The sequence below is a fragment of the Paramacrobiotus metropolitanus genome, unplaced genomic scaffold, assembly GCF_019649055.1.
Source record: "Paramacrobiotus metropolitanus isolate TYO unplaced genomic scaffold, Prichtersi_v1.0 Parri_scaffold0000273, whole genome shotgun sequence".
Classification (NCBI taxonomy): domain Eukaryota; kingdom Metazoa; phylum Tardigrada; class Eutardigrada; order Parachela; family Macrobiotidae; genus Paramacrobiotus; species Paramacrobiotus metropolitanus.
Window position 1 is genome coordinate 41,813 of NW_026570493.1, and position 13,597 is coordinate 55,409.

General features: G+C 44.2%; 3 protein-coding genes across 4 annotated transcripts; 2 read left to right on the forward strand and 1 right to left on the reverse strand.

The window, feature by feature from the left end:
• The first annotated feature begins 1,395 nt into the window (after positions 1–1,395).
• LOC129601754 (uncharacterized) lies at positions 1,396–4,075 on the forward strand. The gene is made up of 7 exons (XM_055500627.1): positions 1,396–1,488; positions 2,228–2,363; positions 2,721–2,952; positions 3,093–3,173; positions 3,239–3,434; positions 3,512–3,770; positions 3,899–4,075. The coding sequence occupies exons 1-7, from the start codon at positions 1,396–1,398 to the stop codon at positions 4,012–4,014; spliced, it is 1,113 nt and encodes a 370-aa protein (XP_055356602.1). The 3' UTR covers positions 4,015–4,075.
• Positions 4,076–7,331: 3,256 nt separating this feature from the next.
• On the reverse strand, positions 7,332–8,940 carry LOC129601756 (protein maternal effect lethal 26-like). 2 transcript variants are annotated; one of them, XM_055500631.1, is made up of 2 exons: positions 8,441–8,940; positions 7,332–8,323 (listed from the first exon to the last, which is right to left on the reverse strand). In XM_055500631.1, exons 1-2 carry the CDS (start codon positions 8,773–8,775, stop codon positions 7,639–7,641), a joined length of 1,020 nt encoding a protein of 339 aa, XP_055356606.1. In that variant the 5' UTR covers positions 8,776–8,940; the 3' UTR covers positions 7,332–7,638. The 2 variants fall into 2 exon arrangements, with proteins under 2 accessions (XP_055356606.1, XP_055356605.1); XM_055500630.1 differs by having other exon boundaries at positions 7,332–8,368.
• Positions 8,941–9,260: 320 nt separating this feature from the next.
• LOC129601755 (uncharacterized) lies at positions 9,261–12,577 on the forward strand. The gene is made up of 3 exons (XM_055500628.1): positions 9,261–9,333; positions 10,187–10,948; positions 11,146–12,577. The coding sequence occupies exons 1-3, from the start codon at positions 9,307–9,309 to the stop codon at positions 11,995–11,997; spliced, it is 1,641 nt and encodes a 546-aa protein (XP_055356603.1). The 5' UTR covers positions 9,261–9,306; the 3' UTR covers positions 11,998–12,577.
• Positions 12,578–13,597: the final 1,020 nt, after the last annotated feature.

Genomic DNA, 13,597 nt, shown 5'->3' on the forward strand with positions numbered 1-13,597 from the left:
TGCGAGAGCATAACATTATTTTATCCGACTAATTGGCTCACACAAGATTATTGGATTTAAGGAAGTTGGCTCGGTACATAGCAGTAAATTCGTGTACATCCACAGGGTCTACCAGCCAAACAGGGCGTCGGTATTGATGAACAAGCGCCTTCTGCTACTGAAAGGTGGTATTTTACTGCGGCCACTATCACACCGGGACCTGCCCAGTAGCACTGGTCGTAAGAATCGCAAGGACGTTGTAAAGACCAACCAGCGACAGTGCAACAGCAGTTTCGCGGGTTTCTCCTGCTGAACCTGCTGACGATTAGTATTGTCGTGTACGTTGCTTTCCTAGCAACTACTGTTTTACTTCTTTGTGCTGTACTTTCTGCCATTCAACCTGCTGCGCAGTTGCTGCTCACATCATTAAATATGTAGTATTAATTAACTGTTAAAGTATTACTTACACAATACTTCACAAGTATCGTACTCTGTTATGGCCCGCGCTTGCATATTGGACGGCTGGCACCGACGATTACAACGACGTATACGGTTACGCTACCGGTATCTTCTATCCGCTTCAAGCCCTATTTCATCCCACCGTCATCGCTACTCAGCTTCCGACCGTTGCGAGAGTCTGTGGCAGGTGCATATCAGAAACTAAAGCCATCAATGTTAGATAGAATTTAACTAACAATATGCGCCTAATTTTGGTCCTATACAGAGTTTGCCGTTTAGCTGTGCTTAATATTTTAGTTTATACCGGGACCTAGTACATACACGGCACCGGTAGAAAAATTAGTACGTATGCTTGTTACTTCACAACAACAGCGTGTTCAAGGTAGCTAAATTTTACAGCCTTTATTAAAGCTGTGGACAAAATAAAACGATAGCATACGTATTACCTACATTCAAGCTGCATGTGATACCTGGCCTCCGGGTACGCACTCGGCCTACAGTATGCAAAGATTAGGATAGTCGATCGATTTACGATCACGCAATGTACGAGTACTTACATGTAAACTGCACAAATTTAACTTACATGATTTAACTATGAGTATTGCAGAGTAGCCGGAACAGAAATAATCTGCACCGTCAACGTCCTAAAATGTATCGCGTCAACCAAAGCAATAAAACCCCACTTTTATTATTTTGTCTGATTGCCGCATGTGTTTGTTGCGAGCGTTTAAAGACGTTTATATGACCACAATTCTGTTGTCAACTTGCATATTTTGCAGAACTTCACGCTTTTTGCTGGTGTAATAAAAACACTTTTTCCTAGCTTTTTTGTTGCTTTTTTATTGTAACTCACAACAGCCAGTTTAGTGAAGTTACTGTGTGTACTTGTGCTAACGAATTTGTAGTTTATTCTATTTGAAACACAGTGAAAATTTGCTAATTAACCGTAGTCCCAATATGTGGCCTTTATCCATGGTTGCATCTCTTTATTTGGGATTGTCCACCCTGGTTCTCTTAATAAACTTTCATGAATGCCTCATTGAGGTTTATGTAAGACAAAACGGTACTCTCTCAACCGCTCCAGTCTATACGATTTCCGGTGATACAGTGGACACCATAAATGTGGTTACACTAGACAATCGGTCCGAGGACCGATATTTTAACGGCAAGACCAACAGCAGACCGAAATAAGTCGGTCATGTCCATTGCGCGTAGACTCGTATGCTAAACTCAGGCACTTGGAACTTGCACATTTCTCAACGCAAACCATCAAGCGATATCTCAAAAGAATAAGAAAAAAATTCTAAGAATTTTGATACCAAACAAATTGGTTTTTATTACATCTAAAAGAAAATCGAGGCTCCTAAAGTTTCCCGTAGACATAGCATAGGATTTGAATCCACGGTTTGGTTTGTTTTCACGCATATGCTTTGTCTACGGGAAACTTCAGGAACCTCGATTTTCTCTTAGATGAAACAAAAGCGAATTTGTATGGTATCAAAATTCTTAGAATTTTTTTCTCATTCTTTTGAGATATCGTTTGATAGTTTTCGTTGGGAAGTGTGCAAGGTGCAAGTGTAAACATCAGCAGGCCGATGGCCAGCACAGAATTGGCTGTCTGAATACAGATAAGTATCTGGTTGCGTACGGTTTGAGTGTAACCACATTTATGGTGTCCATTGTAATGACTATTTGGCTGTTGAGGGCAGTTCCGCGGATGACAATCCTGTAAGTAAACCATCACTTCTGCGCAACGAGTAGCGTCCGAGAAATGAGAAAACCGGTTTAGGTATACTTAAAAGCTGCCGCTCCTGCAGCTGGGTGCAGTGCAGATGACTTGGATCTCGCTACCTTGGTTGAGTCTGGAAACCGATGGGTTGACTCCGTTCTTCTAGTGGATGACCAACCATGTCCGCAAAGAGAAAGTAAGATGCACCATTAAACAATTAGCGATTTCATTAAGATTTCCATTAATTTAATTGCCTGCACTATGATATATGTACTGTACCCGCGCGAGTTTAAGGGACAGAAAATTCCCCCAGACCGCCCGCGCTAGGCGTCGGTTTCTTTGATGTCAAAGGAGCCGACATCTAGTGCGGGCGCTCCGGGGGAATTTTCTGTCCCTTAAACTCGCGCGGATACAGTAACATATCAGTAATGGCTGTAAAACAAGCGAGATTTCGATTTTACTCGCTGTGTAAGGTACAAGACGTAGTAAAAACCGTCTTTTTATTGACTAAGACAATAATGATAAGCTCATTGCTTTATTACACTGCACACAGATGTTACTGACGATGGGGATGGAATTGGCGCCAAAATTCTAAACGCATATGAGAAATACTACACCGGCATCATCGTGTACTTAAGTCCCGACAAAAACTTCACGACTGAGCCATTCTCGGTTGAGATTCCCAGGAGCGTTGTTGATCGGACGAACCTTACCGTCCATTTCGTCGGCTATGAAGAGGGAGTGGAACTGAAGAAATTTATATTCAGTTCCTTACCCAGTACCAGGTGCTACGCAGAGTGGGAGATTATGTTTTACGTAATTTTACTTTTACTTAGTTATGCGTACGCATAATTCAGCCAAAGGAGTTGTGACCATTGTGTTGCTGTTGCATTTGAGACTAACGGTTAAAATAATAATTATGCAGATACGAATTACGCATCGGAAAGAATCTGACGCGCCTACCAACCAACGAGTCGTTTGATTCCTTTTCCTCGCTGCTTGCAAAGTACGTTCAAGCTTTTTTGGGAGATGCTGCTCAGTGCGCATACGTTTATTGCTGTACTGCTGCAGTTTCCTACACGGTGGTAACTCTCATGGTTATTCCTCTTATTCCACCAAAGCGGACAATTCCCAGACTTTTAACCAGACAGTTGCTCTGGCGGTGGCTGTTTCCGTGCTTGTTTTCAGCCTGTTAATGTATGCAATCCACCGTTGCTGCCGACAACGTAAACTGAGGGCTACCCGATCGGCAACCGAAAGGGCTCAAGTAAGAACTTAGTTTTTGCTTCTGTATGTTTCTTTAGTGATGCACTCTAACACGAGAATTTGCTGCCACCAACGCAGTGCCCATCCCAGGAGGAAGCTTTCCCGATTGCTGCTATCAGGGAAGAACTTGTGAAAAGACACATCGAGTTACTTATTGCTCAAAATGAAGCACCTGAACTAGAGCATCCACATGCCACTGGGGTTCCACTAACGGAAGATGAAATGAACCACCTTACCCAAGCCGAGGTCACCCAGCAATCGGACGACATGATATGCCCTATGTGTCAGCAAAATTTGGCTACTGGCGAAATGATGATAACCTTGCCGTGCCAGCATAGTAATGCACCGCATTCTTTTGCTTCCGATTATAATTAATTGCACTGAATTTCAGTTCGCATGATCTCCTATAATTCGCGCCGATACACACTCAAGCTCTGTCACATGCAAGTGCATTGATTTTTGCAGTTGGCCACAAGGAGTGTTTGACAACATGGCTGATTACCTATTCACGAAACTGCCCAGTATGCAGGCAGTCGGTGGGTGCTGAACCGGTTACTGAAACAACCGGAGCGGATCCCTGAACCGATGTTGCCGAATTTGCACTCGGCTGCGTGGAATCGGATGCACCTACATTTTGTCGAAAGTTCGTAATGGATCATACAATTATGTACTTCCGTGTATAACTTTGCACTTGCTTGCAATAAAGGTACTTTTATTTTTTCGTTTCATTTTAGCACCTTGACTATAAACTGATAACCTCTACACATGGCTCGATAGTAAGATACTAACTATAAAAGCGATTTAAGCAATTAGAACTGCCAATAGCATGAAATTTTGCGAGCGACAAATTTGACATTACTCCAAAATGTGCTGTGCAGTGTGCATTCATGCGTGCTCAGGTTCTGCTGGATGCCGCATCCCAGTAGAAGGAGCTTGTCTCATTAATACAACGCTCTTGTCAGGACTTAGGAAGAGTGGCTCCTCCGTACAGCCGTGCTCGGTGGCTGTTTGCTTGTTTTGCTGTCTTTTGCTGTCTGATATTTTATTTCACAAATACGAGTACATTACAGTACAGAGGGTGCGGCAGCCAAATTGACACAGCTCATTCAAAAATTCTCAATAATTTTGTTTTTGAAATTATTTGGCAGTGTTTATCACCATTTATTCCTACAATGTATTTGCTCTTGAATGATGCTAGTTTCCTGGAAAAGTTATTCGCCGTTGCTCGACTAATCAGGTTCCAGTAAATGTCATTGAATTTTAGGCTTGACCAGTTGAAAAAAATTCTCTAGGCAATTTCGGCTAGAGGAACGAAATTCTCTAATCGTGATTGTTTTCGTATTACTCCTATTACTCTTGACCATAGCAACTGAAAAATATATGGTTCTCCATATAAAAAATCTGTATATATTTTGAAAGCGCTGAGTTTGCCCTATGGCATATATATTATTAAATATACGGAAACAGGATTTCAAAGTGGGACACCGTTAGCGCCTAGCGGCAGCACAACTGCATCATCAGCGTTTCAGTCGGTTACATATGTACTTACCATTCTATATTTACCGAAAATACCCGTTATAGCTGCACATTTGACTTGATTTAAGCGAAGTGGCCGGTACAAGGTAACAAGTTCGTGTACATGCACGAAAACCTTCTTTTTCGCGCACTCTCAAACTCATTTTTGTTTCGGTTTATGACGTTTTAGAGCCAGAAGATTTGTATACACTGGCGTAAACACCGTTTGTGCGCGCAAACATAACTTCCGAACATCCGGTTCGGAAGTTATGACTACTAGAAAGTTCCAAAAAGTTTAAACGCGTTCAGATGTACCAAAAGTCTCATTATGGACCGGTCTCCTTTAAACTTTGCGCGCTAATGCGCATAACCATGAAGATCGTTTTTACACCGATCCAGACTCCATGATTTTTTTTCACATAGAAAAAAAATTTTAAAATTTTTGAAATTCATTTTAAAATTGAAGAAACATGCTAAAACAGTGGATCGGTGTAAAAACGTTCTTCGTGGTTATGCGCATTTACTTGAAAAATTTGAAGGAGATCGGACAATAATGAGACTTTTGGTACACCTGAACGCATTTAAACTTTTTGGAATTTTCTAACGGTCATAACTTCCGAACCGGTTTTCACGCCAGTGTACACAAATCTTCTGGCTATAAAACGTCAAAAATCGAAACAAAAATGTGTTTGGGAGTGCGCGAATGTGAAAGTTTGTGTGCATGTACACGAATTCGGTACCATATACCGGCCCCCTTCCCTTAAGTTTTGAATAACTGGCTTTTTCAATACGATACGATAGGACCAATGGGTGCTGTGAACTCCCCTTGCACGATTAGGCTGCGATGAGCACCCGGGTACATTTAAGCCGTTTGCATTTAGACTGTGATGTCAGTAGCGTTGCGAGCTACGGCTAACCAGCTGTTCATCGCAGCCAAATCGTGCAAGGGGAGTTCACAGCACCCATTGGTCCTCTTACGAAAATTTTAGAAAACCGCACCTTTTATCATGCTCTGCAATACCTACGAGTACCTAAAGTTCAGTAAATAAAACATATCTTAATATCGTAGCAATATTAGAACGCCGATAAGAGACCACGTGACATAAACATTTCACAACTATTACAAAGCAAGTTATACGACCAAAACAGTAAGGCGGCATACCTACAGGAATGACAGCCGGTTAAGCTATGCTTTGAGAATCCGTTGTACAGTATTCTAACTAGCGAAACAGCTAGGAATAGTATGGTTAGTAATACGTTGTGTTTGCATACGATAATTATATCTTTGAATTTGTTTTTGGCCACTTCCATCGATGTGTCCCGATGAAACTATTTTTTAAATATTCCCACTTCATGTACTGTCTTAGAACAGAGAACAAAATTTTTTTGAATGTGAGGAAAGCTGACCGGTCCTTGGTTAAACGGTCAAGCCCTTTATTCTTGTTCCAGTTGTTTCTTGTGCTTAGCGCAAAAGGTCGGGAAAAAGTGGCTGCTTCCGCCTGCACCTCAAAACATGGATCTGGGAGAAAATTGCATCGCTTGAAAAACCACGTAGTCGTCCTTCAGCTTGCGTTGTGGATAACTGCATCTACGTGTGCGGTGGAGAAAAGCAAACCGGAAACGGGATCTTCCTAGAGCGGACACTGGAAATTTACAACACCGAAAAAAACGACTGCTGGGCAACCGTTCAGTTATTGGCGAAAGATCCCCGTGTGAGCTCGAAATCTTGGACCTGCAATGTGCTAGGCGTGCTACCCATGGATGTTTACAGTATTCAACCGGAGCGTAGCGAAGGTCCTCTAAATTCAGACGAACTCATCAAAAAGTCTCTGGGTAGTACAATTTATTTTTGAAAGCTAGTGCGAACAGCCGCAAGGTGCTGAGAACAGCCAAAGGGCGGTGCGAGATGGTGGGAATAGCCACACCCAACAAGAAAGCTTATGCTTTAAAGTTTTGAACAGATGTGTGAGAAATTTTGCGGGAATACAGCGTAATTTGCCGGAAATACTCTGCTGGAAACAGTGTGTTTATAGTTTCCAATGAACAGCAAAGTACTCGCACAGCATTCGTCTGCTTTCATCTTTCTACGGGTAGGTGTTTTGGTGTATAGACATTCTCTGAATGTTTGACAATGATCCTGCTTTTGACAAAGACATTGCACGGAGTTAACCTGAACGCAACTTCCCATATATTCGCTACTTCGATGTACCTCTTTTGAGATTATTACAGTGGCTCCTAAATTGCCGTTGAGTCGTGTCGACAGAATTAAATATTTGCGATAGTTATGCTGTCGTACTGGTCTTTTCGTCAACAGGAAGACAGCGGCCTTTGAGGGGTGGAACAATCAATACTTTCTTTTGCTGTTTTTTTTCTTGTACGCATGTTTGTATATTTTTTTTACAGACTCTTTCGGCAGCCGCATATGCATAACGTAATAATATATTGCATAATTAAAGCTAAATGGTGGTCCTCGTCAAGCCAGACAGGAGAAATCAATCATGATGAGCACCAACATTTTAGTAAGCAAAATGTTAGTGGAGTACAACAGATGACCAATGAAAATTATCAGATCTTCTTCTTTCTACAACTTGTATATTAGGATCAGAAAACTAAGCTTCTAAATTCCGCAACTAGAGAAAAAAAACCTCGTCCGTCCCGTGTCCAGTTGAAACCATACAATCAATCCATGCTCAAGTGACGTTACCGGGATCTTGACCAATGACCTTTCCAGCAGCTACCTTCAGTTGAGTCAAGCCGTGCTCACGAGCCAAACAGAAGTACTGGAAAGCGTTATCGGGCGTGATGGAGCTGATCATTCGGCGAACACATTCCGCGCGCAGGTCGTCCATATCGTATGTGTTAGCCGCGTGCCACAATTCCGTCAAATTAGTCGCCTGTAAAGGTGCGCGCGTGTAGGCGAAATCCAGCAGGGCATCCAGAATATCTGCCCCGATGTCGTCAATGTATAAGACTCCCTGTTTGGACCGTCTACTCAGCTTCGGCGTAGTCTCCGAGTATTGACCATTCTGGAACATGGCGGCGAATACCGGCGACTGTGCGGCTAAGATGGCGCGGTGCACCGGGAATTCTCGATCGGCACAGACCAATGTACAGTCAGACAGCGTCTGCGATTCCCGTAATCGCTTCAAATCCGCTCGCTCCAGACTTGTTTGAATTGTTTCCAAGTTTGAGATTGACTCCGCCGGATAGAGGATTAAATTGACCAACACATGGGCTTTTGGTTGCAGAAGGTAATGAACTTTTCCACATGAGCTACGCACAGAAACGGTCAGGCCATGGAGCTCATTGCGCAGGCTGTATTCAACCTGAGAGCATTTTCCCGACTCGATCTTGTAATCGCACGATCCACGAACCCTGAGGAGCAGCGAATACCGGTATATAGTATGCTGCAATGCGCTTCTAAATATTAAAGTTCCTCTCATTTGTTGTGAAGCTGCCATGTGATCGCTATTGAGTAAATGCATTACTTACCGGACAGCGTAATCTACCATCAGATTACTGCCGCTTTTGGCTTCTTTAGGGGGTGGGGGGTTAGGTCTTGGGTTTTTATCGAGGAAAACCCGGGGCTTCTCCTTTGGGGTTACTGTTACACTTGCATTGCCCCACGGTTCCGAGATTGTTAATGTCACAGTCCACACCGACGGAAGAATGCCGGCGTAATTCGGCTGCTCTTCAACAGTTATATCAACGGCGTAAGTGTCTCCAGTATTGCATTGACCTTCCAAATGACACAGGACAAATTGTTCGGTGGGAATCTTATAACGCAGAACTAGTGCACAGGCTTCATCAACAGGCAGTACGGGCATTATGGATCGAAGAAAATAATTTAGAAGGTCAAGTAATTAAGACCTTCGTCAAGTAATTTAGTTGTCTTTATCAGTCGCGGTGTCCACCCGTCTTTTCAAGAGGTATATGTGTACGTATGCTACAGTAGTAGTGCAGAATGTATACACAATAATGTATTAGACACTGTTCGCTTATGACTTCCCTTCCAGCTGTATATGTATGCCGTGATGCTACAACCACATTTTGCACGTATTATTGCCGAAACTCGAGCTCATGAGAGTGTTTGTTGTATAGAGTCAAAGTGTAGAGTCAGCACTTCCTGAGAATGAAATATATTTTTCGAGTGGTACAGCCGGCTGTTGAAGCAGTGAATCAGCATTGCGGTATGCGACACCGTATGATGGATGCGTGCCACTGGTGTTAACCATTAAGTTATCGACGACACTGTACTGTGAGGGTATAAAGCTGACGAAAAATCTTGCTGGTTCCGAGCATCTCGGCTTTATGCACGTGTGCGCGCGTACAACGCCCGGATTGGATGGAGCCACACGATGGAAGCCGGTATCGAGGAAAACCCGGTATGGGATGTTACTTACAGGGGAAACGATGTGCTTATGCAACACCTGAACCGATACGGCAGTCGCTATAATGTATGGGGCCACTGCCGGGCCAGCTTTCGAGAACATTAAGCGAAAGTATGATTCGATCACTAACCGATGTTATTTTGTGCTGCTTTGCAGAGCAGATAAAACGTGTGGAATAAGGTGCACTGCGGCAAGATTGCCTGACATGAATGTCTTACACAGTACACCTGCAAAGCCACGCCTTAAAACTTCTGCCCGAATATTTGTCAGTGGTCCATGCTCGCTCTAGCTGACCATTCAGTGTGTACTGCACTTACGCAATGCCAAAACGCTTGAATTTATTTCGGGGTAATACCAACTGATTATGTGATCGACAAAGAACTGCGCTCTGCCCACTCGTGTTCTGCGTTATGTTATAGTACTGGACGTGCGAAAAAGTTACCTACGGTTTTTCAAAAAAAAAATCAGGAATATGTAAACGTATAGAACGTATAGGCATTCAACGCGAAACGATCCATTACACTGGCGCGAAAGCAAATCAGTTAAAAATTACAAAGCTGTGTACCGTCTGAACAAATCAAGTCGGTAGGAAGTTTACTTTGTGATTTTCTGCTAGCTGCGGCTGAATGTCTGCCTAAACCAGTGGAAAATCACAAAATGATTTGCTGACTTGCAGTGCTTGAAGTAGGCACTTGGGTTATTGCATCGATTGAGACGGCATTCAAGTTGTCCGGTTAAACAGCTGTACCAGCGTAGTTTAATAAGTTATACTAAGTAGTACCTTGGCAAAATATCATTGCTATTCAAGGCAGGTTAGCCAAACCTTGCCAAACCTGCTTTTATTTAGTGTGGATGTTGGTGGAGAAAATTTGGATGGCGCTGGCTTAACCTTACATCAGCAAGCCGCCTCCCCTCTGTTAATTCATTCCTGGCAGCGGTACAAACAGCTGCGACGCAATGCATGTTTACGCAGACCGCGTGTTGCTTTGGAACGCTGTGGAAGGTCCTGGTCGATGGTCAGCTGCAGCACGGCCGCGTCCTCGACATAGTAGACGGGGGCCTCATCATTGATTTCGAATGCCCCGCGCAGCGCTCGCAGTTCGTCGAATACGGGCGGATCTTTCGGTGGACAGGCAACAACGATCTCCACCAAGATACACCCGGAGCGCCGGTGTCGGCGTTGCTTCGTCGGCCGGCCGACGGTGCCTGGATATGGTATGCGGCCGCGGTCGTCAATTTTGTTGACCTCAATGGCTGGTGCTTCGCGGATTTAAAAGCGGCGCTGGTGCACGTGCAGCTGCGGCATTACGCTGATAGCGTTAGTGAGCTGCTACCGCGCCAGCAGATACGCCCACTGCACACGCACAACGACGCGGCACTGCTGTGCGTAAACAGGGATGACTACGTGGTTCGCTATTGCTCGTTAACGGATAGCAGTGGATCGACGGCATTGTCCGACACCCACTGGTCCCGCACCTTCCAGGTGCTGGAGGAGCCTTTCCAACGCGTACTGAGCCGCCAGTGTCGAGCGTTGTGCACCACCCTGCTCCGTCAAGCGCTTCTCTACCTGCAGGATCGAGACGACGACTCTTTAACGGCTGAGGACATGGTAAGCCTATTATCACCTAACCCGAAATTCTCGTATATATGAACACGGGAATTTTATTACGTGTCTCTGCTGGCAGTACTGTTAACATTAGTTTCAGGCACGTATAATGAAATCTGAATGCAGAACCCGCTGAGTTAACGATTAATGAGCGAACGAGATTATTATTGCAAAATTACTGTAAAGGTCGCTTTCTGCAGGAGGGAGCATACAATAAGGCGAGCAAAGAGGATGAAAGCGGCTGTACAACATTAACGTCATCTCCGTGGATGGGACCCCGCTGGGCCGTTAGCACACATATAAACGAACGGGAAGCTGAAACTGGTCATCGACCATGTTTGCCGTTGCCCCCCGAGTTGCTGGAGGAGGTCTTCCGATCGCTTGACTCCATCGAGCGAGTCCGCTATCGGCGTGTGAGTCAAGCATGGAACAGCATCCTCACTGAAGCCAGCTTCCCTGATGTGCACGTGGAAGGCCGTGGGGAACACCTGCCGTTCTCCATCGAGGCAATGTTCTGGGTGATTTCTGGCTTGCTGAAATGCATAAACAGTCGCACGAAGATGGTGACTGTCACCGACCTGAATCTGAAAGAGTGTGGTGCATTAGGGACACTGAGCATTCCCGTCTTTAACACCCATCGTGTACCGCTGCTGGTCATGCACCACTGCGATTTCCAGAGAAAAGATGCCAATTCTGCCGACAATGACTGCTACAGCATCGGTGGAACCATCACTTTAGTGGCATATTTGGGTGTGCAGTTTGCGAGGGCGTACGACAGAATCGCCCTGCAACACTGCCGTATCTCGGATAGCAGTCTCGAGGCGCCGGTTCTGCATTACCGTTTCTCAGCACAACCGACGGATGATACAGAAGCGGAACTGTGGGACATCGTGGACAATAATCTGATCCTCAAGGACTCTAATTTGGATCCGTCGGACGTGCACCAATGGATTGCCGATCGCAAACGTGGCAAGCAGTTAATAATCGAGAAGCTGCAATACGTATGTCGTTTGCTTTCGAAAGATTTTAAGAAACTTAACAGCCAACGGTAACTACAATTCGTGATTCTCGCCTGGACTGCAGACTGGCAGTGTGTCATTTTGACATCACTAACAAACAGGGATTTTACAGTGCGCCAACAGGAGAACTACGCATGCGCTGTGTTTCTGGTCGCGTGCTAAAATTTAAGGCGGTAGAGTAATACCGTGGCCATAGAGCTACCGCTTGGTTTAAGAATACTGTAAGCATTTTATCACACATTTTTTCCTCGTTTGTAGAGGATAGTTTTTTATAAATTTTCATGTATCTGCCTAGTTAACAAACAGTACAGTTTGCGAACGCGTGCTGTTTAAAAAGTGCCGGGATAAGCACTAGTTTCTATGGGCCTACGACGACTTCCCGTCGCACCTGAGTCGCACGGCTCCCAACCGCCACTGGGCGCCATCCGGGCGAGAATCGTCAATCAACTGGAAACGAGCGCTAAGTGTATTTTGGGATTGTATTTTGAAAAACCGCCAATGTTGCATCCATACCGTCATATCGAGACTTTTTGCTGCAGTTTCTTGTACTGACATTTCTTCGTCTGGTTGACCTTCCATACTATTACACCATAACATACATTGCTGATTTAACCGTAATGGAATTCTATTCGATGACGCGATGAAAGTGTCAAGACATACTCAAGTTAAAGTAAACATTCGACAATACCGTTAAAAAAGCATTTCTTTGGTGTATTGCAGTAGAGGTTTTTTGCTTCGGCACCGCGCGCCGATAAAAGCTATTCGCAGGACTTCTGGTCGCAGACATTTCGCCGCAAGGTCATCTCGCCGTGCGATGTTTCGACGAGGGACATACAATGGACGCCATAAATGTGGTTGCACCGAATGTCACCGATAGCCGATAGCGCTATGCGTGCATTCAGCTATCGGTGTAACCACATTTGCGGGTCGGCCAAGTTTACCTTTGCCTTTTCTTTGCCTTTGCCGTTTCACTTTGCCTTTTTCAACATTACCTTTACCTTTGCCTTTGCCGCCGAGAACACCTTACCGTCATAATAAGCCTTCCCAAAATGCCATTTGAAATAACCTTTACCGTCGGTTATAACCGTTTCATGATCGACTATAGTCAAACACTTTACCGTTTCTGGGCTTTATTGACACTTCTGCAGTTTATTATTAAACGATATCAGACTTGAACATCGTAAACAAAATTCTGAGGTAGCTTATAGCATAAAAAATTGATTCAAGATAAGTCCGCCATTACAACCACTAATTGCGCATTTCAGTATTTACATGGGCATTAACACCGTTAACATGCACGTAAGAATTTACAGGGCCTTATTCCGGGTAAATTTGCCATCATCAGGTAGTTCAAAAATTACAAGTGGAAACCATTACTTCACAGCTTTAAAATTTGCGCTTCAGTTTATAATTAAAAATCCTGAAACAAAACTGTGTTCTAAAACTACCATTCCCAAAGCAGTGAATTGAGTTTTAAAAAAGGAGACCGTCGCGAAACATTTTTGCGTATTCTTTTTCGTTGTCCGCGGCGTCCGCAAACCATTTTCCGTCAAACATAACACTGAATCCACTGACAGGATTAAACCCTTTATGTCGCTTGCCGATGCACGATACTTGCATATGATAATGACGG